We start from the raw sequence: 12,820 nt of genomic DNA, 5'->3' as shown, positions 1-12,820 counted from the left end.
AATCCCTGGTTGCAGATGGAAAGATGGTATTGAGTCCAACAAAGTAGAGGACCTTAAATATCAAAAAAAGCCTTTGAACTTGGCTCTATAGTCAATGAAGCCCCAGTTCAGAGAAATGCACAGCAGTGATGTATTTATATCAGTCTGTGGTGCCCAGCAGGTTCACTGCTGCAGTATGTGTCAATAAGAACTCTTTCCAGGGTATAGCTTCACTCCTAAGTGTGAACTGCAGTAATTAATGCCAGCAGTACCAAATAGCTCATGATAATGAGGACACTAATAGGAGAAAGTACAGTACTGTGGCCAGTCCTTGATAGAAGTGAGTAATTTTACCACAGTAACTACTTTAGCCCAAACACCCTAGAGCTGCAGACCAACCTAAAATTTGAGGCCAGATGTCCTTATAATGGGGGACACCAAAGAGGAAGCAAATTCCTCAAAAAATTTGGCTGTACCTGCGAGCCTCAGCTCAGTCTTGCTCTTCATCTATAGGTGCTGGTTCCATGTGGGCTTTAAGATAGCTGGGCAATGGTCCTTATTTCCAGTTGTCTTTGGAGAGATGGAATTGGGTGTCATCCACCTATTTGGAATTATGGCTCATGTTGTTTCATATAGATCAGAGGTTCCCAACCACTGGGCTGTGGCCCAGTACTGGGCCACAAAGTGTTCACTGCCAGGTCATGGCACGAGCCCCTGCTTGGCTCCCCGTTGGTCAACCTGGGAGAACAGCTTCTGTTGCTGGCAGTGATGTGCTGGGTTAAAGCTGGGGGTCAGGGTAGGCCCCAGGAGGGAGGCAGACGGCTCCACTGCTCCTGTGCAGGTCCATGGCACAAAAAAGGTTGGGAACCACTGATATAGATAACATATAATATGAGGGAAAGAACTGAGCCTTGTAAAACTGCAGATGAAGGTTTTGAAGTAAAGTAATGATTGCTCAAATAAACTATCCCATAGATAGAGATGCATGCAAGAAATTTCAGACAGTAAGATTTGTTTTTTTATAAGTTTTGGGCCAAGGTAAAATATCAGGCTTCAAGAAAGCTAGGATTAGGTTGTGGAAAAATCCCCCTTTTTGATGGCCTCCCTACTCAGTCTGCCCACCCCACCTCAGTTTCAAACTCTGGCTGTGGAATCCACCTGGTCACCTAGGTCAAGGGTTTTCAACCTTTTTGCATCATTGTACCCCCCCGGTGGCTGGATGCAGAGCAGTGTACCCCCCCGGAGTGGGGGCAGGGGTAGCACACAGCTGGATGCAGAGCGGTGACAACCACCATGTGCAAGCTTTCCCCACCCCCTGCGTTTGTGGGATAGTGCATGGTGGTGCTCCATCCCCATCCACCCATGCGTACCTCCTAGGGCCTTCTCTAGTACCCCCAGGGGTATGCATACCCCCAGTTGACAACCCCTGGCCTAGGCAATTCCATTGGGAGGGGGGACTTGCTTCTCCTTTGTTTCAACTTCCCACCCAAATACCTGAGAGGCACTGGTCACTCCACCAGCAAGTTGCTGATGTTTTTCAAACTAACTGGCCTGTATCAGTCATGTTCTGAGGATACTGGGTTTTGGTTAGAACTTAGTGATGAGGTCAAAAAACTAATAAAATGGGTCACTCCCTCTTGGGAGGGGTAGACTTTTTTTTGGGAGGGGGGATGCTGAAAGAAGCAAAAAGCCCCACAATCTCCATCAGTCTCTGGAGGAACATGCAAGTAACTTACCTGAAATTTAGCTAGTAATTTAGGATTAAGTGAACTAGATGCACACAAGCCCACTCTGTTTTGCTCAAGCAGGTTTTCTTTCAAGTTGCTATTGTTTTGTATTCCCTCTTCACTCTCTCCATCTTGGATCAATAAAGCTATCTGTTATAGCACACCTTGCTATAAATGCTTATGAGGGTGCGACTAGCCTTTATAGCCCTTTTGCTTGGCTGGCTAAGGTGGATGTGGCTTTTTACTTTCCTCCCACACAGGAGGCTACCTGCGAATGCATTGGGCTAAAGGAAGCAGCCCAAAATACCACGGTGGGCTAAGCACCCCCAAGATCTACAGAATCTGTGTACCTCAGGTGGCACAGAGTCCTAACAAAGAGCAGGGCCCAGGTGGTGGCAGCGGTTACCCCAGGCTTGCGGATGCACTCCAGGAAGGGGTTGGCCAGATGTAGGCACCCCAGGGGAGGCACCTGAATCGTGATTTTTGGTTGGGTGCAATGAGGTGGGCGGCTTAGCACAGGAGCGCCCCCTACTGGCCTACCACACAGGTTACATCCTTCCTAAGAGAAGAAAAGCAGAGAAAATCCATAAAAACAGTAAAACTTTCCAGTGGTGAAAGAGGACGACACTGGATCTTAAAATGCTTGGGAAATGAGGGGCTGTGGCTGGGCAGGACTGAAGGCTGAACAGCAGCCCTGTAAAGTGTCACATGTCCCATCAAAATACTATCCAGCTAAAACTAGAAATAATATTGAGCATTGTCTAATGAAGACTTACTTCATCTTACAGTATGGATTTGAGGTAGCTGTGGGTGGCAATGGCAGCAATTTGTGAGGAGCAGTGCTGCTCTGGGCAGGAAGGACCGATTATACTGACAAGAAAAGCTACTGAGCCTCCCTACAACTTCTCCAATTCTCAACAGCTATCCTGACAGCCATGTACTACCTATACCTGCATACCCCTATGATCTCACAGAAACACATTGATTTTTACTGCTGTTGAAATGATATGGTCCTGTCACATAACCTGACTCATGCATTTGCTACTTTCACTTCCTAATGTTGTCACATTTGTCAGTCCAGCATATTCAGGAAGGAGGGTAACAAGGAAGGGGAACAGGAAGATATAGTACAAAGAAAATGCTGAGATTGGAGGTGATAGAATCAGAAGCTGCTCTTTAAATTGCTTTAAAAAAAAATTTCAAACTCTACAGAGAATTTTTCATCCCCATCTTACTCTCACTAGTATATAAACCATATTGAAGCTTTTTGTCTTTTCCTCTCAACCCTTGTCTTGTCCTTTGCCACAGCAATCGGTTCTCTCTTGTGCATGCCACAAGTTGCTTTCTGTGTTGCCCATGTAGGGTAGATTTTAATTTTTAGGCATTGCCTTGGAGGCATTAAATAGAAGAGCAAACACTTCAGATGTAGTTGAGGAGTTGCAACTAATCATTGAGCAACTGATCAATAACTGCAAGTTAGTTATGACCCCACCAAACAGCATTTGCTTTGTTTACAGGGAAAAAGAAAAATGGCATCAAGTGGAGTGCAACAGACCAGTTGTAGGCTGAAGTAAATAGCTTCTACCTGAGAGACCGGTGATATCCATCTTCGGCAAATGTCTAGCTTTCAGCACCACAACAGTCATTCTCTGTGCAACAGGCTGGTAAGACAGTGAGACTTGCAGCTCTCCTCTGCTAATGCACTTCTGTGAAAGAGAAGCAGAAATAATTTATAAAACTAGGGATTCTCAACCTGAGGGTCATAAGCAGCTGTGAGGAAGTCATGGCTCCCTTCTTAGTTGACCTAGATTGACACTGTTGCTAAATGCTAATTTCCTAATGCTGATATTTCTACTTAAGGTAAGACGCAACTCCCACTAGCAGAGCCTTTTACATCATTCTGAACCTCTACCATGGCGTGCTGTAGAAAAAGGATCAGGAACACTGCCTCCAAGCTCAGAGATACAACAGGCCCAAGAGATGCAGGTAATATAATGTCTTAAATTTATACCAGAGACAATTCTCCAGGGCAGGACCTACAGGCATTTCTTTAGGGACAAGTACATTTCAATACAGTCCACTATAATTATCAACTGGAAAATCTACATGAATAAAATCCTAACTATTTTTGTCAGCTCATTGATTCGGAGAAAAAGTCAGTCTTCCTGGGAGTTAATACAACTTTTTTACCATGTGTGATCACTAGATCTGAGCCACAAAGGTGATAAAGGGGTTGGAATGCAGGCTGCACAAGGAAAGGCTGAGATAACTAGACATGTTTAAGCTGGAGAAAAGGATATTTTGGATATAAGGAAAAACTTCTTCACTGTTTGTGTGTCCAGACTCTGGAACAGACTCCCAGCGGGGGTGGTGCAGGCACCTACCCTGGAGATATTCAACAGGAGACTGGACACACACCTTGCTGGGGTTATTTGACCCCAGCAGCCTTTCCTACCCAGAACAGGGGGGCTAGACTTGATGATTTCACAAGGTCCCTTCCAACCCTAAACTTCTGTAAATAAGGAAGAGGGAGAACAACTGTTCTCCTTTGCTACAGAGGACACAAGGTGATGGCTTTAAACTGCAGCAAAGCCGATTTAGCTTAAATCTCAGGAAAACACTTCCTAACCGTAAGAACTATAGGACAACAGAACAAGCACCTGGGGAACTTGTGGAATCCACTGATGATTTTTAAGAAGAGTCCCAAGAGGCCTTTGGGCATGGTTTAGGAATACTGAATCATGCACCTGTGCAGGGGTTGAACTAGGTGACCCTTGAGGTCCTTCCCAGTCCTATGATTCTATGGCATGCCCTGATACAGACATTTAAATACCTAGGGTAGTTTATCAGTGAAAACTGAGTTTAGGTACCTCCAGGCACGGGTAGCATCCAAGCAGCTCCAAGAACCTAAACTCAGTACTTAGGTGCCTAAAGAGGCCGTAAGACACTCAAGGCCCAGATACTCCCAGGAACGTAGCCATAAAACTCCTAGTGAAATCAGTAGATGTTTACATGGCCTGAGGAATCTGGGAGTCTCAAGACACTTTTAGGAGCTTGAATCCATTAACTTTCAATGAGACCCAAGGTCCTGAGACTAAGAAACATTAGTACTTCTGAAAGTTTTATGCCAGTCTAGTTGACAAAGTTGAGAGAGTCTGAACAAGTGAAATATGTTGGAAAAAATGTTCTGGTGTCTTTGCAATAGTAAGATTAACAAATGGTTTATTTGGACTTCCAGATGCTATAAATCGGGGTTTCAAACTTGTTGGGCCTCACAGGCCCTGGTATGGGCTGTGGGGCAGGAGAGAGGCAGCAGCAGCATTAATCCCTGAGGCTGCTGGAGTCGGTGTTTCAGCACAGCTCTGGAACCCGGGGAGTTAATGGCAGTTTTTAAAGGCAGGCAAGGATGGTGGGGAAAGGAGGCAAGCAGCAATAACTCCCTGTGCTCCAGAGCTGTACCAAAACAGCCAGCAATTAATGCTGCCACTTACAAGGATCCAGCAGCCATGGTTAGTCCAGCCCATGAGAAGCCCCACAAGTTGGATCAGGGCTACATGTTCAAGACCCCTGTTATATATCAATTTTGCTTATTTACTATCATTGGAAATTGGTTTACTATCAATGGGTATGAAACAGCTATCAGCAAAATTGTATCAGAGAGATACCTAAAGAATGGAGTTTTGAGGGCTGGTTCCTGTCAAGTGATGCATTCAACCCTTCAGTGCAAATGTAAGAACCCATTTGCAAACTGTCAGTTAAGTTGTGATATCTTAGCAGGTTCCTAGCAAGGAGGGAAATATTATAGCTGCTAATTTTGAATCTCAGTAGACCAAAAGATCATGCTCAGGGTTTTAAGATGGGTAAGAAAAGGGACAGAGGGTAGCCTCTTCAAGGGCTCAGAAATAAGAACCACAAAGGAAAGCTTCTAGGGTTACAGATTTAAAAAAAAAAATCTCAGGAGAAACTACGAAATGCCCTTTTGGAATTAAGGCTTAGGATGAGTATGCTTTTGTGCAACTGAAATAAGTGAATACTATTTAATAGTCTCCTTATGTTGCTACCCACTACCTGATGATACTTAAAACTAGATTGATCTGTGCATGCAATTGTAGGCAGGCAGCACAAGGCCAGACTGTTAGCAAAGTTTTTGCCATCCCCATCAAGGAGGAAAACGGTGCAGGAAGGGCCATATGCTGAATTTTTCTTTTTTTGAGGGGATCGACAATAAATGCAACCTTCATAAGAGAATGTCATTGTTTCTGTTAGTTGGAAACAGTTACAAATGTTGTGAACCTGGTAAGGAGGACATTATACCTTTTCTTACAGAAAGAGTTTGGAGTATCTTTTGGGGCCTGCAGCTTTACAGATGTCTTTACTCTGAAAATTCAATAAACTCTTCATGTCATACTCCATATTTTGTGTTATATTGATAAGAAGGCTTCAGTCACAACTGCTTTGACATTTGTAGTATTATACACCTCTTCAGAAGTGTGGAGCTGTCATTGAAATTAAATGCCATTTGATGATTAGTTATGTTGCCTACATGTATCCTTGCCTAGGCAAGTGGGCCGACACGTTTTATTTAGATTGAGTTTTTTTATTTGTGATGCCTAAGCACAATTATCACTCTGGTATCTAATAATTTAGACTATATGTATGAAAGGATAACTTGAGCAATGCTGATCAGTCATTCCTGGTTGTTAATGAATTACATTAACAAAACACAAACCAATGAAACCAATTAGATAAAGCCATAAAGAGTCTCTGTCTGGTGGGGGGGGTGATGGATGCTATCCCAGCGTCCATGATTGCTGATATGAATGTAGAAACTCCTCCAAAAAAATCAGTGAATAAAAAGCAGCAGCATTGAGAAGCTCTGATTCAGTAACCTGTTTTACCACAATTCAAAAATGTTCTCAGGTCAGCGTGGGGAGAATGTGAAGGGAACAGGCGTTCCCTTTGATTGCAGCAGAGTCTTATTCAACAGCTTCTTGGCACTATCCTTCTGGATCTGCATAAAAGGACAAGCTACTGGGGAAGGAAATAATAAAGGTGGAAATAAACCAGTCTTGCCAAGGGTTAGACAATCTATGGATATTCAGTGAATACCCTCCTAGGCTGTGAAGGGCTTATGCCTTTTTTACTCACTGCAGAATGCCCTAGATTTTACAATCTTGAACTTCCAGCCTGAATAACAGCACTCTACTTCTCTCTGAACAGCAGCAAGATAAAGCTGGGAACAAGCAGAGTTGCAGTGGTTACTAGGGAGCTACATACACAAAAACAATACAGAGAAAGGTTTTTCTTTTCAGGGAGTCTAGGGCAACTCTTTGAGATGAAGTACCTACAATTACCAGGTCTGTTTCATTCTTTTGTTAACCATTCTTTCAGTTAGATTTAATGAGTCCAGTATGTATCCTAGCAAGTCATTTCTGTCATAAGATGTTAACTCCATCTGAAGGACTGTTTGTGAGGGAACAGTAACAAGGCTGGACCGACAGGAACAGTTACAGCAGCAACCTGTCTGGACTGGAAACAGTGGAAGAGCCATGAGAAAAGCCACCGCACAACTGACAGCTGAATCATCTAAACCACTAACAAGATGATGGAGGTGCTTGTTCTATAATTTCTATACAATTCCTTAAGAAGGCTTCCAAGGACCATGTTTCCAGCTGGCACACAGTTTAACCCTAGAAATACAATGCAGCTCTTTCTAAGGCGAGAAAGCAACAGCTGTTTAATAGAACACAGCAACAATCTACAACAGCCGAGAGCAGGCGATGAAGAGGAGAATCCCGTGTCCTACTGACTGAGCGCTCTCAGCAGCCAAAATAAACCAACCATTAAAGGAAAATGAGAATTTGAATGTAAGCTCCACCTTCTCATTGTGCTCGTGAACATATTACTTGAGCATGTCAGTTTGCTCACAGAGCTATCAGGAGTAAACCCAGGTGCTTGAATTTGCATGTCTGTCTTTTAACCTGTAAAATATGGGGAGAAATCAATCGCTCAAGACTATTCTGCAATTTTTCCTCCTAACAAGCTCACTGAGTTTCACAGTCCCTTCAAGGAATTTATTTTTAAAAGTCGTGCACATAAAATTGGAAGCAAGATGCTGAGTTCTGCATCTTATAATGCTGCCACTCTACGTATCACTTATAAAAGGGTTTTAACTGGCTGTTTCCCAAGGCTGCCTTTGAGGAGAATCTGCAGTTAGTCTGCTGACCCCAATTCTTGGCCTAGTTTCTGTCTTCCATTTACCACATGTATTTATTATACACCATTCTCTGTTGCCCATTGCTGCAGTATCTGTGGAAAAAATACCATTTTACAGGACTGAATTTAACATTCCCCTCATTAAGAAACGATGCTTGTACTGCCTAAAGCAGCCACCATTGTTTTTAAGAAGTCACAGTCCAAAAAAGGTGATGATCCACATGGGCAGAGCGAGGGTTTTGAGCAGAAGGGGTACAGATGGTACAGTACATGGTCAGATAGAGCACAACACTTTTTTTCCTCCAGTTACAGAGAAACAAGCAGCTTTATTAATAAGGTAGGGGCCTTAGTGCTACATTATTCAGTTTAAGATCAAAGCAAAAACAAATATAACTTTATTGGAATGTGCACTCACGTACTAGATTATATATAGAGAGTTTAGAAAAACCCAACCTAGGCAACAATAGTAAAAAGATATTGTTTTGCTAGTACTATAGTCATTATAGTTAAATGTACATCTGATTCAGATTAATCAAAATAATCTAGTCTTCCTGAGCAACTTGACTGTCTCAAATACTTCCGTGTCATCATTTCTACACATGAGCCAATATTACCACACCTGAGTTAAGGTTTCTAGCTAGAGCTAAAAACAGTTTGCAGAGCTGTGAGAGAGACATTACCAGGAATAACTAACAGACAGCAAGGCTGTAGAAGAAAAAAAATTGTTTGAAAAGTGGACTGTACAGACTATTAAAAAGGAGAGAGAATTGTTAATAGCTGTGAAGTGAAGAGTTTAGTCATGACTCCCTCAGTGCTGCCCGAATAGAAATGCCACTGCCCTTCCGAGGAAGCTGGTTTTAAACTTTGGGTGGAGCAGGAATCAAAGTGGGCGTGGGGATGTCAGGTGCATGACTGCTCCCCACCTTGCTATCCACCCCTGGCCATCCAACATACTAATTCCCAGGGGTAAGGCCTTTTCACCATTGAGAGACAAGTTGCACCAAGTGATACATTTTGTCTTACACTCTAAAAGCAGTAAGAGTCAGGGTCTAGCTGCTCCCTCAGGATTAGATTTCAGCATACAGTACCCAGTAGTCAACAAAGCACTGTGCTGTGGGCCCAAGTGTGTTACACCATGCGAGTCCTCTGTGTTGTTCTGGCAATACCAAGGGGTCAGGAAGGTGTAGCTTGTCTGCCCATCCAATGGTACAAGTATGTGAAAGTGCAAGATTATGCTGGAACATTACTGCACTCCAGCTTTGGATGGCTGACACAATGGCATATCTTGGACCATCATCAGCAGGCACGCTTTAAAATAACCCCATCCCATTAGGCAGTGGAGAGGGTAGGGGCAGTGGAAAATCCCAAACCTGATGATAAAGCCAAAACATCTCTGATAAACAAGCTGTCATGGCAGGATAAAGGAAGAAGAAGTATCTCCTGCAAAGTGGATGATTCCAAGTCCTAAACTGCTTTTCTATATAACGACCAAATCCTTTTACTGCATCCAGATGCAAAATGGCAGCCGATGCAGAGCTTGGAGCTCTTGTCTAATGTGCACCGGCAGGATGCCTTTTCTAAAGGCTGAGTTGCCACATACTGTCAGTGGGAGCTCTTGGGCAGTCCCAAAGTTAGCAAGTTGAAGTAAAAATTAAAATTGTTTCTACTTGCTGGTTTTCATTCTGGGCCCTTTTGCAACCAGACATTACAATATTGACAAACAGCACTGAGAGGACCTAGTGGAAAAGTGTAAAAAGGGCACAGTGTATCCATCTCAGTCTCCTCCAGGGCTTCAACATGTTGAATAAGAATGGTGACGATGGAGCCCTGAAAGAAGGCAGCCCTTGGGGAAGTGTGCAACTACCCATTATGGCTCTCTGGAACATCTCCAAAAGAATAAAGACATCCATCTGTAAGAGAATGCCTGCCTCTGCCAAGTACCAGATGAGTCAGCACCATCTCATGATCAATACTAGCCAAGGCTGTAGATAGATCTAGCAGTGTTAGCACAGAGGTACGACTTGCTTACAGCTCTGGTGAGATCATCCCCTGAGCAACCAACAGCAGTCTTGTGCACCTCTACTGATACAACTTAAATAGCTCTGAGGCTGTCTCTGAACTGGGGTCACCTCCCAGAGCCACTCCATGGACCACAGCACTTTGCAGAACCTCTGTCGTGCTGGTTGCATCTTCTCTGAAGGGTCTTCAGAAGTTCAGCAAAAATGGGTATTTTAAATGTCCTTTTGAGCTGCCCAAAGCCAGTAAAGAAGAATTAAGGTACAGGTGAAGATCTTTCCCCCTCATCTTTCACCATCTAGCAGCCATGTATGTTCACTGGATATTGAAAAATTATCATTTGGTGATTACACAGATCAATCTTCCATTACCAAAGCACAGAGAACTGCAAAACTATAGAAGCACAGCTATACATTACTAACTGCCTGGCATCCCTACTGTTTAGCTTGTCACAGCCAGTCTGTTTTTTTCATATCAACAGCAGGCACATTTGCCCTAGAGATGGTCACACATCACCTCACCCAGTCAGACAGCTGCATTAAGTCCTTCCCAGTGAAAGAGACAGTGGCCTAAATTAATTGCTTTTCAGAATCAGAGAGGAGGGCAACCAACCATGTTATTCTGAATTCAGGCAGGAGGCATGCCAAGGTGGTACCTTGAAGACCGACTAGTTTGGAGGGACACAAGCTTTTATAGACAGCCATCCACATCATCATACTGCCTTACTTTCTGCCTCTCCCAGAATGGAGACCTCCAGTTAGCACAAATTCCCCTTTCCCAAAAACTAAATAAGAAACTTTCTGTCAAATCTGTAATGTTTCAGTGGGTCAGTATGGCATATTCCAAGTCTCCAGCTGGAGGATTTACTGAGAAGCTATTGAGTGCTTAGCTTTGGTTTTTGTTTTGAGAGAAACTAGAAATTTTGGCAAAGTAAAAAAAAAATCTCACCACAGGAATAACAAACTGATTTTCAGGATATAATTTACAACAACAACAACAAAAAACAGCTACGTGTTTTATCAGCAGTTTATTTAGCTGAAATATTATTTGCAGTACTAGTTCTAGATACCTCCAAACTGATTTCAGACAGGCCGAGCACCTATGATTTCATGAAGAGGCATTGCTCAAGCAAACCCACTCTGAAATTTCTGTCCCTAGTGCATTAAATTTGCAATTTAAGATGAAGTCAGCACTAAACTATTTTCACTTTAAAAACGTTATACTAAAACAACAAATCAATCTATGTCAAAGGTTAATTACTCAAGTATAATTTATTTTTAAGTTTGCCTGATGGATATTAAACAAAGGAAAAATAAAACTTTAAACCCAAAGCAGAGGACAATGAGAATCTACAGCAAGTTACTAGAACAACCAGCACTTAAGGCATCCTAAAATCTTCCTCTAGGCTGCTGTCCTCCATGCTTCACTGTTAGTAACGTGCTGGAAATTACTTCTGTAACCGTAACACCTAAGTGTGTGAAGCACTGTACAGATTAAATGGGAAATTTGATTATTGAGCACAATGTCAGATGACAAACACATGACTTTGGACTTCAGCCAAATTACACAAAAATATGAAGTCCAATCCTGACAGCTGTTCTTACACAAGTGTTCTCATCAGCTTCGCTGAGTGAGACTAGTGCAAGTAAAAGCTATGCATGCAAGTCAGGGTCACAGTCTCATTCTTAGACACACCGAGTCCTCCCCAACAAAAGAACAGCCTAATTGGGGATCACATTACAAGGGGTCAAACATACAGCACAAAGCATCTCTCCAAACTAAAAGAAGTCACTTACTTGTATGTTCCTTTTGATGATCTCCCTAGTGAGCTGGACCTTTCCAGTGCTTGGATCTACCCCAGCAAGCGGCACCATGACTTCTCCAATCACATCATCTCGTGAGAAACGATCAAAGCTCAACACCAGGAAGTGGAGCACCAAATCCTGGAGCTGGCTGTAGGGGATCCCATAAAAGGTGAAAGTCTCGTCAAAGACAGGGTCCAAGGTCTTGCGAAGCACACGAGTCTTGACTCGGTGCCTTTTGTCTGGAAGAATTGTCATCTTTATATAGGGATCAGAGCTCTGTGTATGCTCATCCATCATGGGCAGCCCATGGGCTTCTTGAATGGTCACCACCAGTGCTTTTTTGGGAAAGTTGTAGTCCACTGAGAAAGTCAGTTCTCCCAGCAGGACATCTTCCTCTGGGGAAGATGGGGAGGAGGTTTTACTCCCACCCGGGGTGAGGCTTTGATCTGGACTTAGTTCATCTCCATAATCCATTTTTATTGGGAGCTGATCAACACAGGTGGTTGCATTAAGTCCATCTGGGGTCTTCTCAGAGCCCAGTAAGCCAGCCTCAGCAGCATCCACCAAGAGGTTTCCTTTTCCAGTATCCTTGGCAGTGCCATTCTTGTCTCTCCGGATACGGTTAATTTTCTTCTTGTTACTCAAGGTCTCCGGGTAGATACTGATGCCTTTCAGCATATGAATGAATTTGTAAGGAGGGTTTTTGTGCTTTTTTTCTGCTTGTTGGTGGCAGCATGTCCAAACAAATACCGTTACTGAGACAGAAACTACAAGGACAGTAGCACCAATGAGCCCTGCTACAACTGGAGAGACATCTGCAAAGACAACAAAACAATCTGGGATGAGCCAGTGCCCCCAAGGCTTCTCTATCTGTGCAGAACCTAGTACAATCAGTGATGCTATCAAATTAACATAAAAACTTTTTTATTCTATGTTCTTTATGTCAAACTCATTAGGAATCTTAAATCTTTTCCTCGATTTATTTTTTGCCATGAAGGAGACATTTCCTACCCCTTTGCCATAGATAACCCAAGTTTCACTTAATAAAAACATCTACTTTGAATGTTGTATCCCACC

General features: G+C 43.1%; 1 protein-coding gene across 1 annotated transcript in view; it reads right to left on the bottom strand.

The window, feature by feature from the left end:
* SYT11 (synaptotagmin 11) overlaps positions 1 to 12,765 on the bottom strand; it is a 22,814-nt gene extending 10,049 nt beyond the window's left edge. The window contains exons 1-3 of the mRNA XM_019513404.1: positions 12,755 to 12,765; positions 11,735 to 12,662; positions 3,292 to 3,412 (exon numbers count right to left, since the gene is read on the bottom strand). Coding sequence (XP_019368949.1) covers positions 3,292 to 3,412; positions 11,735 to 12,662; positions 12,755 to 12,765 — 1,060 coding nt within the window. The remainder of the gene's footprint in view (positions 1 to 3,291; positions 3,413 to 11,734; positions 12,663 to 12,754) is intronic.
* Positions 12,766 to 12,820: the final 55 nt, after the last annotated feature.

The sequence above is a fragment of the Gavialis gangeticus genome, unplaced genomic scaffold (assembly GCF_001723915.1).
Source record: "Gavialis gangeticus isolate Ggan-Ray unplaced genomic scaffold, GavGan_comp1, whole genome shotgun sequence".
Classification (NCBI taxonomy): Eukaryota; Metazoa; Chordata; order Crocodylia; family Gavialidae; genus Gavialis; species Gavialis gangeticus.
The sequence above is the reverse complement of the archived record's forward strand: the minus strand, read 5'-3'. Positions and strand labels throughout refer to the sequence as shown.